Consider the following 18,649-nt stretch of genomic DNA (forward strand, 5'->3'; position numbering starts at 1 on the left):
CCTCTAGGCGAAGGTATAATAATGGAATTCGTGCTCCGCGATGGTTCCCCGATTGAACACGAATGAAATTCGAATGACTCGACTCCCGCGATATCATTCACTTATAATGGTAAATTGATACCAACGTAGATTAATTCGTGGAAATTTTTTTTCATCGGATCTTTCCAACTCAAGAATATATCAACGTCGGATGAGTAACCCCTTCGTAAATGCAGTGTGAGAATCGAATCAACTGTACCGCACCGGAGGGTAGGTACGAGTTGTGTGCGTACGTACGTACGTATAGGTACACATGCATGTGGATATTCTATCCTGTCACTTCGTTGTTCTATAGTTAAGCGAGCAACTTTGGTAATTAACACTGACCTAGTTGGTGCACCGTGTGTATTCGGAATGCGACAACGAATACTCAGCGGCGTGTTTCAATTTCACAGGTTTTCCGTGGCTCCGACTTTACCGAAAACAAAAAAAAAAAAAGAAAAATTCAACCAGAAATTCATCCCCTCCAACGCGATCCGCGTATTCGACCGATCGACAAATTCGAACGGAATCTTTTCATCGGCCTACGGCTTTACAGGCGGTAGCGAAATCATTTTTCAATCGAATTTTCCCGACGACAGTTACTATATTTAAAATTTCGACCGGATGGGTAAACGAGAAAATTTGTATCACCGCAAGAAACGAAGAAGCGGTAGGGAAAAAATGGATACTTGATCTTTTCTTTTATTTGCCGTGTCGATTTATTCTCAGGCGTTACGACCTCCGGTGTCGCGAGTGGCGCGTACGTGTGTACGTACGTACGTAATTTACGGGGCGTAACGCCACCGTTGAAGATAGTTGAAGAGGTGGGGTAGGTAGCTACTTGAAAATAACCAATAACGATGCAAACAAGAGCCATCGAAGTTGGAGATATCCCGCCCGGGAGGATAAGAGTCGGAATACAAGTAGGAGCGAATAGAATTTAGAGGGGGAAAAAGAAGGAGAAGAAAATTCCGCGCCCCATCCGCGAGCGTCCTCACCCGCGGAGTTTCTACGACTCACCGTGTTGTCGTTGAATTCTTATCTCCGTTACCTCCTCCCGTGCAGCGTTCGGGAAAACCGATGATATTTCTTTCTTTGTCTCCCGTTCCCTGGTGGAGGTACATTAACGTATATACGCAACGGAGATACGAAAACGAATCGCGTGGGTGTTGGCTTCCGACTCGGGGAATGTTACGCTCAAATTTTCAGCCTTAGAAAACATACGAGTGGGCCGGTTGAAAATCTCCGCTATCTCGGGCAGGATTGAGGGAAATCTTTTTAAAAAAAATTCCTGACGATCCGTTGACAAATCGCATATTTTCATCGATCGCGATTAGGCTCGATGAGAAACGCGAGGGTGATAAATTTTACGAAAATTTCAAATGCCTGCCATTCGATGAACGGAAATAGCGCAAATCATCGGCTTATATAGGTCAGAGCACGAGTGTCCTGTTATGTTGAAAAAGGGCAGATCTCGCGATGCAGTTTTAAGTGGGGGAAAAAACGAAGTAATAGGAGTAGAAGTGACCGGTGGCCAGGTTACGAGAGGGAGATGAGAAGGTGTTGTAGAGTACAAGATCTGGACGTAACAGCTGGAACCATTGATGCCTAAGCTGTGGGTGGGATTAATCGCATCACGTAATATCTCTGATTTCGTGCAAACGATAGGGTGGAATGAAAAACTCACGCGTCTACTCGTATGGTGTAGGTGGTTCGATATACCATACCTGCGTTATGTTGCGCGGTACGTCGCGTCGTTTATGATAGCGTTACTCGATCCCCTGGGAGATCCGAACAAATGGTTATTAGCTACGTTCTACACGTGTGGAAAGTGACCGCAGCAATCCATGTAATGACAAATGATTAGAGAGGCACTAGAACGTGGTATACAGTTATGTAGCGAACGTTCGCGCGGAAATGACACCGCTAGACGGAACTGGTGCAGTGAACCTCTACCCGAACGTAAAGGCCTTAATGACGAGTAAACTTAGTTTACAACTTCGCTATAGTAAATACCCGACTGCTAAATATACGAAGCTTTGCGAGGCACTCTATCCAAGTTTCAAGCCAGTCGGTACACACCGGCTACGTACATACCTACCTATACCTATACATACATATATATACATGTCGTGCGCGAGACGGAGTGCCCCACTGGAGGATCCCAACGTTTATACATAGCCATAGGTATGGGTATGTGCGTGTGTTAAAATGTAACTATAGTGTGACAGGTATATACGCGCTTTCAATTGGAGCAGAGCGGATGGAAAAGTATTCCTTATATCGTGATATGCGTAGGTACGTACGTACGTATAGTACATTCGTATAGGTATGCGGCAAGGTTATTCATACATCATATCCAGGTGGAAGGTTTATTACATTACGAACGAGTGATTACGAATTGTATCAATTTTATCATGCTGCCTGGGTAATATCCCATACTCGAATGAATTCAATGTTATTTGTCCGAACTTTACGTCGAAGCCTGAAGGGTGTTTCAGAGATTATTTCAACGATCGTTGGAGTACAAAAAATGAGAGGAATTCTATGAGAATCTGTCGATTAACCCTCAAACTATATACGGCTGTCGTCAATGGACGGTGGAACCAATTTGTTTTGTCGAAGTTACCTCTTGATAAAAAATTAATATACTTCTCAAAGCTCGCCCAACACCTCGTCTCGTTATCATACACGCATTCATTTTGTTGAAAGACTGATTTTCGGAGCATACAATGCATGGGTATGCAAAGGACAAATGAAATTAAATTGAAGACAAAAGTAATTAAAAAAAAACTTCGAGGGTTGATTGGTTTTGTAGCCTTGGGTACGGATGAAGACCGCAGTGTTGAAGTTTGATTTTAATCGGGGCTGTTCAATTATTTGCCAGCATCACCACGGCGAAGGCGGGAGAATCGAACGATCCTGAATTGTTATGGACGAAATTCTGAAACGATATACTTTGAACGGTGGCCCAAAAACATACGAAATTCAAATAAACAGAACTGAATTCACGAACGAGCCCTATCGAGATTTTCATTTCGTTTTTTTTTCTGATTTTGTTATTTTTATGTAAAAACTAGGACGTTTAAACTTCCGTTTTGCTTTTAAAAGTCAAAAAGGCTCCGTCGAGTACAGAAACCAACTGGAAGTCCCTTTATTCCGGTTTTTACAAAATGGAAGTTTGCCATTTATTTTATTCCGCGTTCGACTTTTATTCACGTTTCACAGTTAGTTGGTTTTTCGGGCTACACCGGGTAGAGTAGGTTGAAAAAGCCCGAAAGTGACGTGACATCGCTCTCACAGTGAAAGAATATATTACTGTGTTGCACGGCTGATATCAAACTTTTCACGTTTTCGAATCGTTCAATGTCTTTCGCAGCTGCCAGAGTATTGAAACATTGAGATAATAAAAGTAAATTCTTCTTTATAGCCCAGATGGAAGCGTCATTTCCAGGTATATTGAAAAAATGATGGTACAAGTTTTGTCGAAATTTTTCCAAAAACCAAACAACATCTGTCCAGTGTCTTCATCTTTCAAGGTCGTCAAACTTCTCCTGCGGAGCGTCGAATTTTCAATTCCTAAGCAAACTGCTCGTAGCACCGTTGCTTTGCAATGACAAACGAAACTTATTGATAGTTTGGTTTTCCCTCACAATCAGTCTAAATACACCTTTTCCGAACTCTCTCTCCGCGTCGGGGCGCTGTGACGATCTGGAAAAGCGTAGCGCGGAGCGGATGTGGAAACGGGAAGCCTGTGACCTGTGTCGGGGATGCGGAAAAGACGCGACAAGATCAAAAGGTCCCGGGTATATATTTCACCTCGCGATGCGACCGTGCCGCAAAAGTGGGAAGAAGAGAAAGCACAGAGAAAGGATGAGAGAGTGAGAGGGTGACGCGGGGCGGCGTCGAGGGGGGATGGGGGGAGGGGGAGGGAGGGTATGAAACTGAGCAAAAAGGCATAGCGGATCCACGGTAACGAAGCTGCAAAGCGAGCTCAACCGAAACTTCAGACCAAGGGTAACCAATGCTACTGATGTTGTTGAGCGGGTGGTGAAGCTTTCTCTATTTGGGAGAACTCGTCAAAGTTTTCGGTATTTTCCTATAACAATCGACGTATTTAATACGCGTACAACGGATGTACGTATAAGAGGATTGATAATTTGTGGAAAAATGGAGACGTGAAGTACAACCGTTCGAAAAAAAAATTCGAACGTACAACCCTCGGTAAAAGAGGGCTAGAATACGCAGTGACCTATTTATTATAAGGTGCACGGCAACGTACGTGAGTTAAGATAAATTATACAGCTTTTCTAAACATCTTTTATCCCTCTGACGCTGCATCAGCGGCGTCACGAGCAGTGGTATGTGTTGGACGGTATAATGCATGCTATAGGTAAAAGCGCCTAATGCGGAGGAGGAAGGAGGCGCAGTGGACCGAGCTAATGCCGGCGAATAACAACCCGCTTTTTAGATTTTAATCTGTTTTTATTACAGACCATTTTCCCCGTTACTTCGCCGAACCGTGGCCCGCTCTTCGTCCCTTGAAACACCCGGGCAGATTAGTTGAGCTGAAACGAAACGATTACGAACAGAATAGATTCAGGGACGAGGAAGCGCCGGATGTTCGACAGGGAATCGCTGTGCATGTACATTTATGATTGTCTCTCTCTCATTCGCTTTCGGAAAAGTGCAACAGGAGATCTCGTCTAGATGCAGCTGGCGCGCGATCCGCGATCGTTTCAACGCCCGGACCCCCCCGTACGCGCGGAGACAATATTGAAAAATTCCGAGGGAATACAAAAATTAAATTACACCATTTCGAACGTCTGTAGTGTTCCAATTATGCGCGAATATGCGTCTGGGGTATACGGATCCATGTTTACTGCATACGTTCGAGAAATTTTCATTCGAATCGCCGTTACAGCAGCACCTGGCGAATTCGGAATCTCTCCTGGATTTCGGAATAAGTGTCGATAATCGGAATATGTAGCGGAGGGAGAAGTGGGGCGTAGAGCGCGGAACTTCGTTCGGGATAATGATGTTATCTTTTCCTTGTCTTCACATTCTCCGCTTTTCCACGCTGATCGTATCTGGGGATGAGAGATGGCGTGGAGCACAAAAGTGTGGAAAACCTGCCTCTGAGAATTTCAAAAAAAAATTTTCAATGTTTTTCCAGCACTTCGAAATTTTCAGGAAAAAACTACTCTGCCTCACCCGGTAAAAATCTGAGACATTTCAAATTTCAAAGAATTTTAATTTTTTCCATTCCAGCGAACGATTCCAGCCCCCGCGCGTTCTGAGATAATGCCAGTGTTCGTGAGTAATTCCGGCGCGTTTCGGGCTCGAATTGAGAAAAACCGAGCGGTGTGCAGTGATGTGGTATAACGAGAACGGAGTTGCAGATGTTTAGTTGCACATATAGACTCGCAACGTTTCCGTGGCGTGAGAAAGTCGAGGAAGCTTTGCAAATAAACTTATACTTATGCCTCGAAAGTTTAAGCTGAGCGCAGGGGGCCCGAGGAAAGTTTTATCACAAGAAACTACGCGACGGGACGGAACGATATTTCGTGGGTAAAAGTCGTTTGGTTGAGTCGTAAAAAATAATAATAATAATAATGACAATAACGATGATAATAATAATGGAACAAGACGTGTACCGTCTGAAGTAGGGCAAAGCATACCGAAAGCAGATGCTGCTGACTGCTGAGAAACGTGATAATTGTAGTTAATATTCACTTAAAATTAGGGGATGGCTGTTCCGGTCGAGGGACATCGTAATTTCTGCTGCGGTACGACGCGTATATAGGGTGTTGCGTGAACGTTTGACTCTTTCAACTTTTTTTATGAAACAGATCCGGCAGTCGGCTGCCGCCGCGACGGTCGGTTATAATTTTTTTCCCTCGCGATTTCTTTTTTTTTTCTTTCCATTTGTGTTTTTCTCTTTCTCCGATTCGTAGTGAGAAAACTCGTCTGAAAGAGTGGATCCGCAGATCCTCGAGGATGATAGGAACGAACTGATCAATTTCTGTGAAATTCGAAATGGGGGGGAGGGGGGGGGCAAAAACCTACCACTGCACGAATGAAAAAGCAATCGAGGACGGCCCGCTTGTTTGCGGGAAGGGAATATCCGACGAGGGAGATGAAGGATACTGAAAAACCAGCTGAAGGCATCGCCGAGAAAGATTGATTGAAAATGGCTCGAGACATTTTCCCGGTTACCGAGCTTCCGCCACCAAAAGAAATAACTGCTGTGTTTAATGAAACGCGTGAACGTCCAAATTTTTTTTGCGCATCATTTTTCCCAATTTCCCTCATATACTGTATTCACGCAGGTTTTTGTTTCACCATTTATCAGATACCCAACCTAACCCAACCATTTATCAGATACGGGTATATCGTGAATCCAAATGTCGCGCGAGAGAAAATTGCTATTTTTTTCCTACGTGACAAGCAAATCCCTGTAACGACTCGTAAAAGTTACCGAGGAAACTGAGAAATATCTGAAACGCTCCGCATGATATGGGCCCTTTTTTAAGTTAAGCTCCTTCGAAGTACGGGAGTGAAATTTCTAGATTGGTAATCACCGTCCCGATTGGGTAACATAACCGACGTCGTAAGTGAATAACGTCCTGCAATCAGGAGTGAAAGTTTACTTCACCGTCGGAATCTAAAAAGGGGATTGTTAATCGGAACAAATTGCGCCGGTGGTAGAGAACGACGACCGTGCCGCGTGTTTCTGGTGTATCGTTGTAAATCTTATGACCTTTCCGCTCGGTTCAATCCGCCAAAAGTGTTTGCCAATATCTATTTCATAAGCTTTTACGAGATGGACGTGAAAACTCTATACCGCGTATCACGCTCTACACCACATATACTTATACGATAATAATACCATCCACGGAAGCAGAATGTATAGGGCTGAAAGGAGCCGGCTTAATCAGGACGTTGGGCGAAACCTTAACCCTGCAAGATCTGCTCTATTTCTATACGGAGTTTCTAGTAAGAGAGAGTAACTTTCTTAATTAGAACTCGGTTCGATCGAGAGGACCTCATCCGCATTCAAACCGAGTCGCCATTGTGGCAAGAGCCGACTTGATCTACCCTATAGGTAGGTACCGGCTGCTTTATATATAAATGCGAGGGTAATAATCGAAGCCATACGATTTTTTAATTAGCCAATATACATATCTAATGATTGGGGTTATAATGGTACGGGGTCCCCTCGGAGAGTGTGCTCGAATAAAAAAGCAATTAAACCTTTTTTCAATGGCCTTAATTATTCGACGATTTAGCGCGAGGACGGTATTGCAAAATTGATTGAAACCCCAACGACTCCCGGCATAGCTGCTATTACTCTCGAGCTTGAAATTTTCTATCCGTCACACTGAGCGGGGGGGGGGGGGGGGGGGGGGGGGTGGGGGAGATCGATTCATTCATACTTTCATGGGGTTTCGTTTATCGTATTCATGCAGTCTCACTCGAATCATTTTCTCGAATTCGAAAATTACGGGGGCCGAATAACAAACGGTACGCTTTAGGCTTGTTACTAGGCACTTGAAGCTCCCTCGGAATGGTCCTCGATCGGTGCTAATGTTGCTCCGCAGTACCGCACGTTCACCGATAATGTGTTACCTAATCAACTCTCGTGGTGGTCAATCATTTCCGATCTACTCTCCATATACATACGCACGATAGAGTGTCCCCCGAGTCGTTATTCGCAACTGCGGTGGATACGTGATCGAATGCATCGGACCTACATTAGTCCTCGACGAATGCGGAGCGTTCCATTAAACTTGATTAATCCGAATAATATCTCCCGAAGTTTCAAAGTTGAGGAGAAAAATTTTCAAAACGTTATTCGCACGTCGCCGAGGTGACTCATATTTATTCAAGGTCGTCCCTTTGTCTGTGCAAATTAATTCGTATCAATTTCGCGTGCAAAGGCACCTCTCGTCTCTTTCGTTTCAAGGTTGTAACCGACGTCAAGACAAATTTGACGGCTCACAGTGCATGGTATGACGATCTTCAGACGATTGCGAACCCACGAACCGATTTCGGTGTACTACACGTTATTTCGAGACCCCAATGAATTCGATGGTCCGAGTCAGTTGTTACACGTCGGATCGTGAAATTCAAACAATTCAATAATGTTCACAGAAAGTGAAGCTGGAATGAGAATGTTACGAGCGAAGTAAAAGTAATTTTTAATCGTGAATTTAACAGAAATAAGCAAAACATCCAATCGAACGAATGTTCAAAGCATAGGCCATTCGTATCGAAACATTTTTACAAGATCGTTTGAAGACCTGGCCAATCGTAGCTGCGATTTCAAGGAGGCTAAGCAGGTATTGTTTAGTTCAAAAATACGTCGAAGACCTCAAAGTTTCCGAAAAAACCTTTAAAAAAAAAAAGAAGAAGTTTCTACCACCGTTTCAGACCCTTTGAAGCGAGCTTATCACTTTATGAACATTTCCTCGATGGTTAAGAATTTACGGTAATATTCCAGATATGGTCGAGTCGAATGGAACACCCTGTATTGGGTATACAAAGTACACGCGTGCGCATCGATATACATACCTCTCGATATTAGGTGGGTACATGAAGCTATGTATTTACTAGATACATGTACAGAGTAGGCATATGTACAACTACATGGATCGAGGTTGGCCTGCAGGTTGAAAGCGAATTCAATTGTCTCATTTCCGACCCCATCATCTCCATCGTTTGCAACGTACAATTTTCTCTCAATACAGCAACCACCATGTTTCTTTTGCAATTACTTTACTCCTGTTTTCTTGTCTTTTATTTCAAGCAACGTGAACCAGGTTCGAAGTCTCCAAAAGTTTTACGGAGGTATAGCGAGGCGATACACGGTGGGCGGAATTGGGATTCTGTGACCCTAATATCGAATTTCAGTTCTGGGGGGGGGGAAAAAAAAAAGGGATGGAAAAAAGGTGGAGAAAAATTTATCAAAGTGTAAAATGACATTTTGAAAGTCAAAGTAGTGACAGTCGAATTTATTCAACTTTGAGAGAGTTCTTTTTTTATCCCTACCCGGCTGGAATTTTTTACTCAGGGTTATACACATAGAACGAAATGGCGCAAATTGAGCTTGTCTAGATCTTGTCCAAAACTCGGTATCGCACCACTTTGACTTTCAAAAGATCACCGATGATACGTTCAAAGTTCAAATCAGAATGTCAAAGAAAAGTGAAAGGAACTCGAACGGTCTCAGGCATTTCAATCTCCGACTGATCCAGGAATTTTCCCTCCTACAGGTATAATATCACTATTTTCATTTTTCGCGGAAGGTAGAAAGGCCACCGACTCGAAACGAATATAACACGTACGTTCCCGGGAGCGTCTTACATGTATGCGCAATACAATTCTAGCCTTGGTTCGAAATGCAAAAATTGCAAAAATTCAACGAAATCGATACCAAAAATTCCAAACAGTTGAAAAGACAACATACTTAGTGATCGATATGATGGCGAAGAAACTCGACACTGTCAATGGAATGTTTTTTTAAATTGAAAAAAAAAAAAAAAAATCAAATTCCATAGAATGCAGGCTTTTTATCGAGCGATTTTGAAACGCCAAAATCCATCAAGATTTCCATCAAGAATTTTTCGAGCCACCCCCTAACGCATGCTTACAGCTTGACTGACGTATAATAAAACGAAAATTGAATGTAAGATCCGAAAATAGTGGCTTGTCCAGAATAAGCTATAAGAACAGGAAAATCACGAAGACGAAACGCGATTTAGCTTAAGCTTTACGCGAGGTGGTTACCTACGTAGGCACTTTGTAAGCGGCACATGTCGCCAATCAATTTCCGAAGCAAGTAGAAAGCTCTTCCAGGGCTTCACCTTTGCTTTCTTGTAATTCCTCTCCCTTAACTTCACCTTTCTTGTGTTCAATACTTGTATACAGGGTGTGCACCTATACACGTACACGTGGGTATACGGTACAGTGATACACAACTGTTTCGGATTCTAGTCCAGGCCGAAGATTCGAGGTCGCTGATTGGATAGACCTCTACACACGGGGGAGGCCATCCAATCGCCAATTAGCCTCGATAAACCTGTTACCCTGAATGTTCGCGTATTGCCGGATAATATTCTGGCGTGCGAAAAGGCGCGGCATCGAAGCCCGTCTGAACCCAATGGATTTGGCAAATTGCAGGACGTTCCGACACCGCCGAATCGCTCACGATCGATTTCCATTGATGACTATAATGCATACGTACATATCGTACAAGCGATTCGTAACTCCCACCGTATAAACTGGCCGCGGTGTTAACGCTTCAAAGATTTCTTTGATTTTCTAAACACGGTGTTGACACGTTATGCGGCCAATGAAGAAATAGGCTATTACCATGATGAACGCTACAGGGAATGGAGGCATGAGAAAAGAGCTTCGAAAATATAACATAACAGAGCACATACCTGTTGTGTGCATCAGGAATCGTGACGCGAGCAGGATCAATATAAACCTTCTCATCGTGGATTCGCTCAGGTCTTCATTGCGCAATCGTTTCACCTGAAACATATGGAATGTAAGTTGAACAGTTACTGGAAGATGAATTTTCAAAATTTGTGCGACAATGAACTCGAAGAACTTTTTATATTTTTATCAACAAAATCACCATGTTCGGTGGAACGTGCTGAGGTCGTTAAACTAATTCAAACATTAAATTTTATTATGCGCAAATATTTAAACTCTACAGAGAAACTGGTTGATTCGGATTCAAATATCTGGATATTAAATTCGTCGGAAGAAATTCAACGCATAATGATAAAATTTCTCCGTTCGTAGCAAAATTGAGAGATGACTCCATATGGGAAAGACAGATTTTTGTGACTTGCTTCAATATTTGCAACGTTTCAATTTCCATTTGACGATGCATAATATCCGTATAATCACTCCCCGAACGAAACGAGTCACGCTTATGATTTGGTACATGGAGATTTGTTTGCCTGCGAAAGTTTGAGCAAAGATTTCTCGAGTAATTAATTAGTTCGAAAGCGAGCGACGCTCTGAAAAGTAAATTGAAACTGAGCAAGCCTCGTGTATTGTCTCGGAGGTATTTTATATTAGCGAATAGCTATCGAGTTCGCGAATCGCCGAAATTCCGAGTTTCGTATTCCTCTCGAAAAGTGGAAATCATGTCGCCACAATATTTTTTTTTCAACGAAAAAGACGTCGACGATGTATGAGCGAAGAGTGAGATACTATACATTCGAGTGTTGTTCGCGAGATAAAGGGTAGCAAACTTTGAGCCTGTTTGATCCAAATGAAAAGCTGTTAACCCCTTAGAAATTTGTACCGTGTTGACGATACTAATTAAGCCTTTCTCTCTCACGAAATCCTTCGCCAGCCTTGTTCGGAGCTAACGATAATTCGATTTCAATAATTGGGAGTACACGCCGCAGACCATCAGGTATAGGTACACATACGTGTACGGGTATAGGATTTTCACGGTTTCACCTATCCACGTTGGTCAAGTAGCCGACGCTCGCACACATGCTCAATTAACCAAATAACAATTACGCTGCGCCTCTAGCTGCAATTACCACGTCGTCCGGTCATCCATCTTGGAACTGTACACGACACATGGGCATCTCTCCGCTGCTGAGCACGTACGCAACGATTAAAATTGCGCAGCGGTCCTTCGGCAATCGCGACGGTTCTACACCTGCGGTGATCACGTCGCGTAACGACGTAGGGGGAAGAAAAAAAGAAATAAATAAATATAAATAGCAACTTGATTAATTCGACACAATTTCACGATTTATACCACCCTTGGAGAATGGGCGAATGATATTCGACGGTACGGAAGAGGACGGATTCTCGCGCCGAGTATTTTTCTCCAGATAAAACGGAATTCAATTTGAGAAATATGTCCCGTCTGTTTCATTAGTACAATTAGAACCTACGGTCGATATTCGGTCATTTGTAAAAAGTGGATATCGATATTGTCCGGAGAATTCAATGTATTCGGTTGATTATGATACGCAAAAAAAATTCGAATGCGAACGCCTCATTAACTCTACGTTTGATAAAAATCGTCAATTTTTCTCTGCGCAAAAAATAACAATCAATGGGGTTGGCCGGCAATTCCATTCGAAAAGAGACCATACCTCGACGATTATCGTAAATGAAAAATTACCCTCAAAGAGAATGTACGTATAGCTGTAAAAAGGCAAAATGGTGGATATAGTTCACGATTAGGATACGTTTTTATTTTTTTATTTATTTATTTTTTTTTCCACAGAGTCACGCAATTTTAGACGCAGACGAAAAACTGATTACATTCAAACGTCAAAGTCCCGGGGGGGAAATCGAGAGAGAAAGAAAAGTGAAAGGGGATGTAGCGAAATTGTCAACGCAAGGCTTTGGTGTCCGAAATCATGTGCACCGTTAGTGATGTAACAATTACGAGGGGATTATAATCCGGATTTGGTATCAAACAGTTAGGTCGTCCAAGCATAACGCTATAGGGATCTTTCGCTGTCCCATAGTATGCAGGGATATCGCCGATCGATCCGATTAACCGTAAAACTAAATAACACGCGAGTAAAAATATCGACATCAGATGCAAATAAAGCGCGGATTATGCAAATAAACGTCGAAAAGTTCGCTTTAAAACGGCCGCTATATCGGATGCCCGGTACAGCGGAAAATCGCGTGTCTACGGACAGTTGCAGGTCTTTCGTTTCATTGTCTTTTTCCTTATTGTCCACGGTAGAATCGGAGAAGATCACCACTCGGTATAGTTCTCTCTATAAAAATCTAGCCATGAATTACCAATTACATCGACACAGCCGACTGCAGAGACAGCCACGGAGGAATAGGAGGACCGCCTACCGCTATACTTATAAACAAGGGTTCCCCGTCCTCTTGCGGGAAGTCACGTCATAGGATAGATCGCGGTGTACACACAATTGTACATTGTAGAGCGAGGGTAAATCAGGATGGCAGTTTTGCAATATAACCGCTGCTGCACGCTGCCCTAGGCCACGCTCGGCGAACAATTTACAAGATTTATGGCAAATTGACCTCCTCGTCTAGCGACAGATTTAAGTAGGAGAAGAGAGTTATTTCGGTCGATTCGCGGTGATTCCCGTGCCGTTACTAAGTTCGAATAACGTTCGTAATTTTGCAAGCACCACCGATCCACGACAGCATCCGATTGACGCGATCTCGTGAAATTGCAACCTACGAGCGAGTGTGTTCTGCCGCAGCTATCCTCTGATGTTTGCTCGACAAATTGCTACCCTGGGAATCGTGATTCGATGCTCTAGGCCATTCTTGGTTAGACTGCAGAGGAAATATGCCTGATTTCGTCGACCTGTACATGTATATGAATGGGTATGAGACCAGGCGAGTTCGAGCGGGATCGATGATGCGCGCTTCGATGTTGATCGCACCGCTGGCAAAATTATCCTCTATTTTTCATTAATCTTCTCCTCTTTTTTTCTCTTCTTTATTTTATCTTATCTATCTTTTCATAGAACACTCGGGATTGTAATCAACCTTATGCCTGAGCTTGGAAAATATCCTTTAGATGTAAATTACGATAACAGGCTCTTTGCCTGTTTTTTTTCTCCCTTTCTCAAAGATTCCGTTGCTAAGGCTGAACTTTAACGGTGTTGCTAAGAGGAAGTAGTGATACTCGTTAACGGTCAACGGGACGGGGTAAAAGTCGTTTGCGTTTTGAATCGGTATACGTTGAAATAAAGTTGAAAAGAAGATAAAGTGAAAACTATTTCAACGAGAAACGTATTTTAGTCGGACAAACAATCGCGGTATGAGGTAATGGAATGAAACAAAAGGTGGGAAATAAATATCATTGAATCAACTTTGCATAATCGTGATTTTTCAAATGGGTCGTAGCCGATGTATACGGGAAAGTAGGTTAGTTCCAGTATCCGTGCCCAAAGTAACTTCCATTCGCAGTCGATTCGTTTGGTCTCACAAAAAAAAAAAAATGACCGAGTCTCATCGGATTATCCGTATAGGGCATTTCGTGCCAACTCGATGAGTTTTTTTTATCGTTAAATTCTTTTTTATTTGGATTTTTCTTTTTCCAAGTAGTAGCGGCGACTCAAAAATACTAAAAAATAAAAATTTCTCCGTTCATTTCGAACGTCTCTCTATAGTGCTACCGTCACTTGCAAACGTTTGGAAGTGGAGAAGAAAAAACGAGAATTGAAACAAAGAGAAACTGCGCGAGTGACGCCCTCCTCGAATCGTCGTCGACGCCGAATGACCCATACAGGTATATCTTTAATGGGTCAGCATAAAAAATCGGCGTACCAGTTTTCGTTCCGTTCAGGTCATCGCATGTCTATTATCGCGTGGTCCGAGGGTCGCCAGCTGGAGTGGTGCTTTCCATTTGTTTTAATAAATCCGGCGGCGTGTAAGTTTAAAATATTTAAGCCCAACGGTAGGACACCATGGCGTAGATCAACGTCGCGTCGGTCTTGTAGACCCGTATCTGCCCTATGTTGATGGTTTCCCTTCTGGTTTTTAGCGTGCGCACGACAGTGTAGCTACTCGGCGGTTAGGAGAATCTCGGGGTTGTGGACGGAGGGTTGAAGGTGTTGTTGGCGGAGGTTACGGGGTGTTCTTCCACTTTCCTACTCGTCCCGTACTCCGACCTTCGCGAGTCACCGCTGACTACTTTATCTGTTGGATAAATCGCGGGGTACACGAATATTCATGCGGGACTTGGGAGAAGCTCCCTGGATTCGACGATGGGGTATTTGCATGAATTTGCGAATCATGCCGCGAAGGCCCCCCCCCCCCCCCCTCGCCCACTTTATCCCGGGCCCGTTGCGCGTTGTACCGACGCCACTTCCCCTCGTTTGTGGTAAGGAGACAATGAAGGCGACTATCAAGTTGTTGCGCTGATTGCAATTAGAGTATACGTACCCAGCCTTACCTAACTATCTACCTATCTACCTATCTACCTATCTACCTACCTACCTACCTACCTAATACCTACCTGCCTATCCGTCTAAACAACTTGAGCTACTCGGATTGTTGTTCCTACTACGAAAACAAAGCTCTGGTTCGACATAAATACTATTGTTACATAATTTTCGCAAACATGAGAACCCTATTGCTATGAACGACGTCTACGACGACTTAATAATTCAGAAAATTATACGTTGGATACAAATCTCACTCGTTGTTGGATGGTCGCATGTATTACCAGCTGGGGCTGAAAATTTTAACTTCGGTAGATAAAAGAACCAAGTATACAATAAGGCTATTCAAGTATGAGGCGTGAAGTCTGCATAGCGTAGCAGTGCAGAGAAATGGGTAGAAAATTTTTCATTATCCAGAGTTAGAGGCTCGACATGTTCAGCGTGTAACAGCCGGTACAAGTTGGCGCTTTTTTGGGTGTTTAACGCCCAGAATTTCAAACTCGTACGGTTTGGCGAGGGTTGCGTGCCTACGTGCGAAATACACACCGAGTTTCAATCCGAATGTTTTCAAGATGTGGTACAATCGCTTCCGAAATTCGGAAAAATCAATAGAGTCGTCTGTAATCTGCGGTATCGAACCAAACGAATGAGTATACCTACGTAAGTCTAGAGAGGTACTCGCGATGCTGCAGCAGGAGCGGAACTATACATTGAAAAAGGTGCGAATTATGTCGAAGGAAATTGAACCTTGTTCAGAACTACAGTCTTCGAAAATTCCGAGATTTTTCCCGTCTGTTTTGTCGATAGTTTAGCTATGGGGTTAGCCAACATTGAGGGAGAGGATGACAAAGTGCATAGTACAAGGTATTTCGTGTGGAGGTCCGAAGGAATAACACGTCGAATGAATTATTTATGGTGGATTTCCGGTGGCAAAGACCAAACAGGGGGTGACATTTCATTCCGGTCTATTCCGAACCAGTGCTTTCGAATATCCGTGATATGATTTGAACCTTAATAAGTTAGTTATCGGCTCTCATCTTGTCAGTGCACGTATACATATAGGTACGTTCAATACACACGTCGAGTGTAAGTAGATATAATAACGCGCGTGTTGATCGCTCGGCAACGCGCGGGGTCCCCGGGCAATTTTATCCCGTTGGCAGGATGGTGAGAGAAGAAAATTGTTGTGAAAAAAAAAAAAAATAAATAAAATAAAATAAAATAAAATAAAAAAAAGGAAGCTGTCATTTTTAGTCAGTTATAAAAAGTGGTGCCACTCCCGTTGGGACTGGGATTAGCAAAACTCTTCTGCGGAGACGTGTCGGCGTTGTAGTATGGTCGCGCGTGGGCGTCCGGAGAGCGGATCTTTCGAAAAAGGCAACTTGTTGTGTTGCGGCTATATATATAATACGTTTGGCTCAGAGGGATATAATTCACCCCGTATTCACGGACTCTTGCGTTTCACGACTTTGAAGAGAGTTTTAGGGTCAGAAGTCCCGAGTCCACACACACGCACACACACACACTCAAACACCGGCTGATGCAAGCACCGAATAAACTAGGGTCGTTTGTACACACCTTTGAGGGTACAGCGGCAGGTGTTCGTATATACGTACATATAGGTGTCCACTTTGCGCACCGATATGTATCTGCACCCAAGCCACGTTGCAAACGATGCAAATACGTGTAATGTGGCGTCGATTCGCGATACGATTCGTTGTTTCTCAATTTGAACAATTTACCTCCATTTTTTCATGACACGCGTCGAAATATGTATCGTAAAGAATTGCGCGAGTGTTTCACACCCGGAGCTTTCACGCTGGAAGAGAATCGGTGATAATCCAAAAGTTGTCGATCTGGCGTGAAAAGTCTCTCGAGCAAGATCCGAGTGCGGGTAAGGAAATAAAAGAGAATTTCATCGGATCGCTTACGGGGAGGAAACGTAGGCGGATATAAGAGTCCCGTACGTACGAACGAGTACAATGTGTCTCATCCCTCGCGTCGTTCTCGGCGTCAAGGTCGTCGTCCGGCGTACCGACCACTTGCATCGGTCAGATCGCTGGGTAAAATCTCGCGTCTTCCTCCCCGCACGGGGAAAACTGCGATGAGTCACGGGCACCGTCTGGAGTAAAACTTCTCCACGTCCGTTATCAGCAAGGTAATAAAACTCGAGAGAGAGAGAGAGGCCTTTCTAATAGACACGACTCCCCCATCTTTCGTAGCCTGACATCTGCTGCTGTCGCTAACTCTACGCGGGGATAAATCCTGCACGGTCGTATACGTATACGTATACGCCCGGTCGTCCAACGTCCGGGTACGCGACGGCCTAGCGGGATCGAAGAAACGAGGGTCCGACCATTATGGCCAGGGTCAAAATCAAATTTACCCGAGAGTTCTCCGCCGCGTGCGTACGTTATTCCAACTCGAAACAAATCGCTACGCGAATTCTCATCTTTCCTTTTATTTTTATCCGCGAGAATCCTCGCTACCTCATTCCCACCGTGTCCGAGCGTTCATTTCAGGCGCGATACTCGAACCATGTTTCCATTCAGATTTTCTACGTTCAACACGATTCTTCCCCTCTTCGGAAGACTCGACGTGTTTTCGGATTACGTGCATTACATCGTATAAATGCGAACCAATGCGCGTTATTCGTACGGTGAATATTTGAAGAGCAGATCAAATCCGATATCGCGATTCTTTTGTGTTTCGATCATGCTACATGACGTGTGCTTATACACATACGTATATGTATACACGCCGTCGGATCCCGGTGAATCACAATCGCGCTCGATCATAGCGACCTAATGCAGGGGCTAGTCCTTGAAAATGGGAATGCGTAATAATCGAGGGTGATACGTTTAATCCGGCCAAAGATACGGGTGTCCGATCTATAGAACCTACGGCAGCAGTCGGTAGTGAAGCATCAGAATGATTAAACTATACCTACGCATACGTATGCCTGATAACTTTGTCGACGTGTGTAAATACTCTTCTCTAATCTGCCCCTCGAAATCACGTACGTTACGATATACTGTATACAATTTTCACGTTCCATCTACGTACACGCGTGTACACATGGCTAGCCCCCTCCACCGATCGCGAGATCGTAACAGACGGTTCGTCATTCTCATACGTCAGTCCGTTTGCGCAGGACATAACGAAAATCGTAGGAATAATCGTGTACAAAAATTCTAAATTACGAAAGAAACTAGTGCGCAACGAAAGTTTTATAGGTCGTCAAATATTTCTCGAAATCCACGATTTTTTCACCATTCAAATAAACTCAAGTTTCCCCATGCCATGGGTAGGGCGTAGGACTATTTATTGCTGAAGAAAGTCTCTCGAACAGTTCCGTTTTCGATTTTTGGATGGGATGAAACCCGACAAAATTCTTCTCGTTTTTTCACGCGACTATACGCGGTCTTCCGAATATCAGCTCGATCCGAAATCCGAAGAACAATATTTGTGCGAAGGGAATGTTAGTTCGCGAGTTATCGGACTGTTAACTCAACTGTAAACATTAAAATAGGACACCTCGTACAACGCGTAACCCGTATGTTATACGCGGTGCCGCCGGCAGAAATCCGGTGGACGGGGGTGCGGCGTAGAGGCCTAACCCGCGGGAGATTTGTACCGCGAGTTCAATCAGGGTTATTTCCTCTTTTATCTCTTTTTTCCTCACATTT

At 43.7% G+C, this 18,649-nt stretch overlaps 1 protein-coding gene across 10 annotated transcripts in view; it reads right to left on the reverse strand.

The window, feature by feature from the left end:
• Positions 1-18,649, reverse strand: part of LOC105683200 (neural cell adhesion molecule 2-like) — a 248,404-nt gene that overhangs the window by 40,555 nt on the left and 189,200 nt on the right. For 8 of the 10 annotated variants that reach the window (XR_007280044.1, XR_007280045.1, XM_048660028.1 and 5 more), the window contains one exon: positions 10,470-10,563. Coding sequence is in view for 8 of the 10 variants with exons in the window: in XM_048660028.1 (XP_048515985.1) it covers positions 10,470-10,563 (94 nt within the window). In the remaining 2 variants the exon portion in view is untranslated. Of the gene's footprint in view, positions 1-10,469; positions 10,564-16,891; positions 17,275-17,346; positions 17,408-18,649 lie in introns of those variants that run through there. The other 2 variants (XM_048660031.1, XM_048660027.1) reach the window with 2 other exon arrangements.

The sequence above is a fragment of the Athalia rosae genome, chromosome 1 (genome assembly GCF_917208135.1).
Source record: "Athalia rosae chromosome 1, iyAthRosa1.1, whole genome shotgun sequence".
Classification (NCBI taxonomy): Eukaryota; Metazoa; Arthropoda; class Insecta; order Hymenoptera; family Athaliidae; genus Athalia; species Athalia rosae.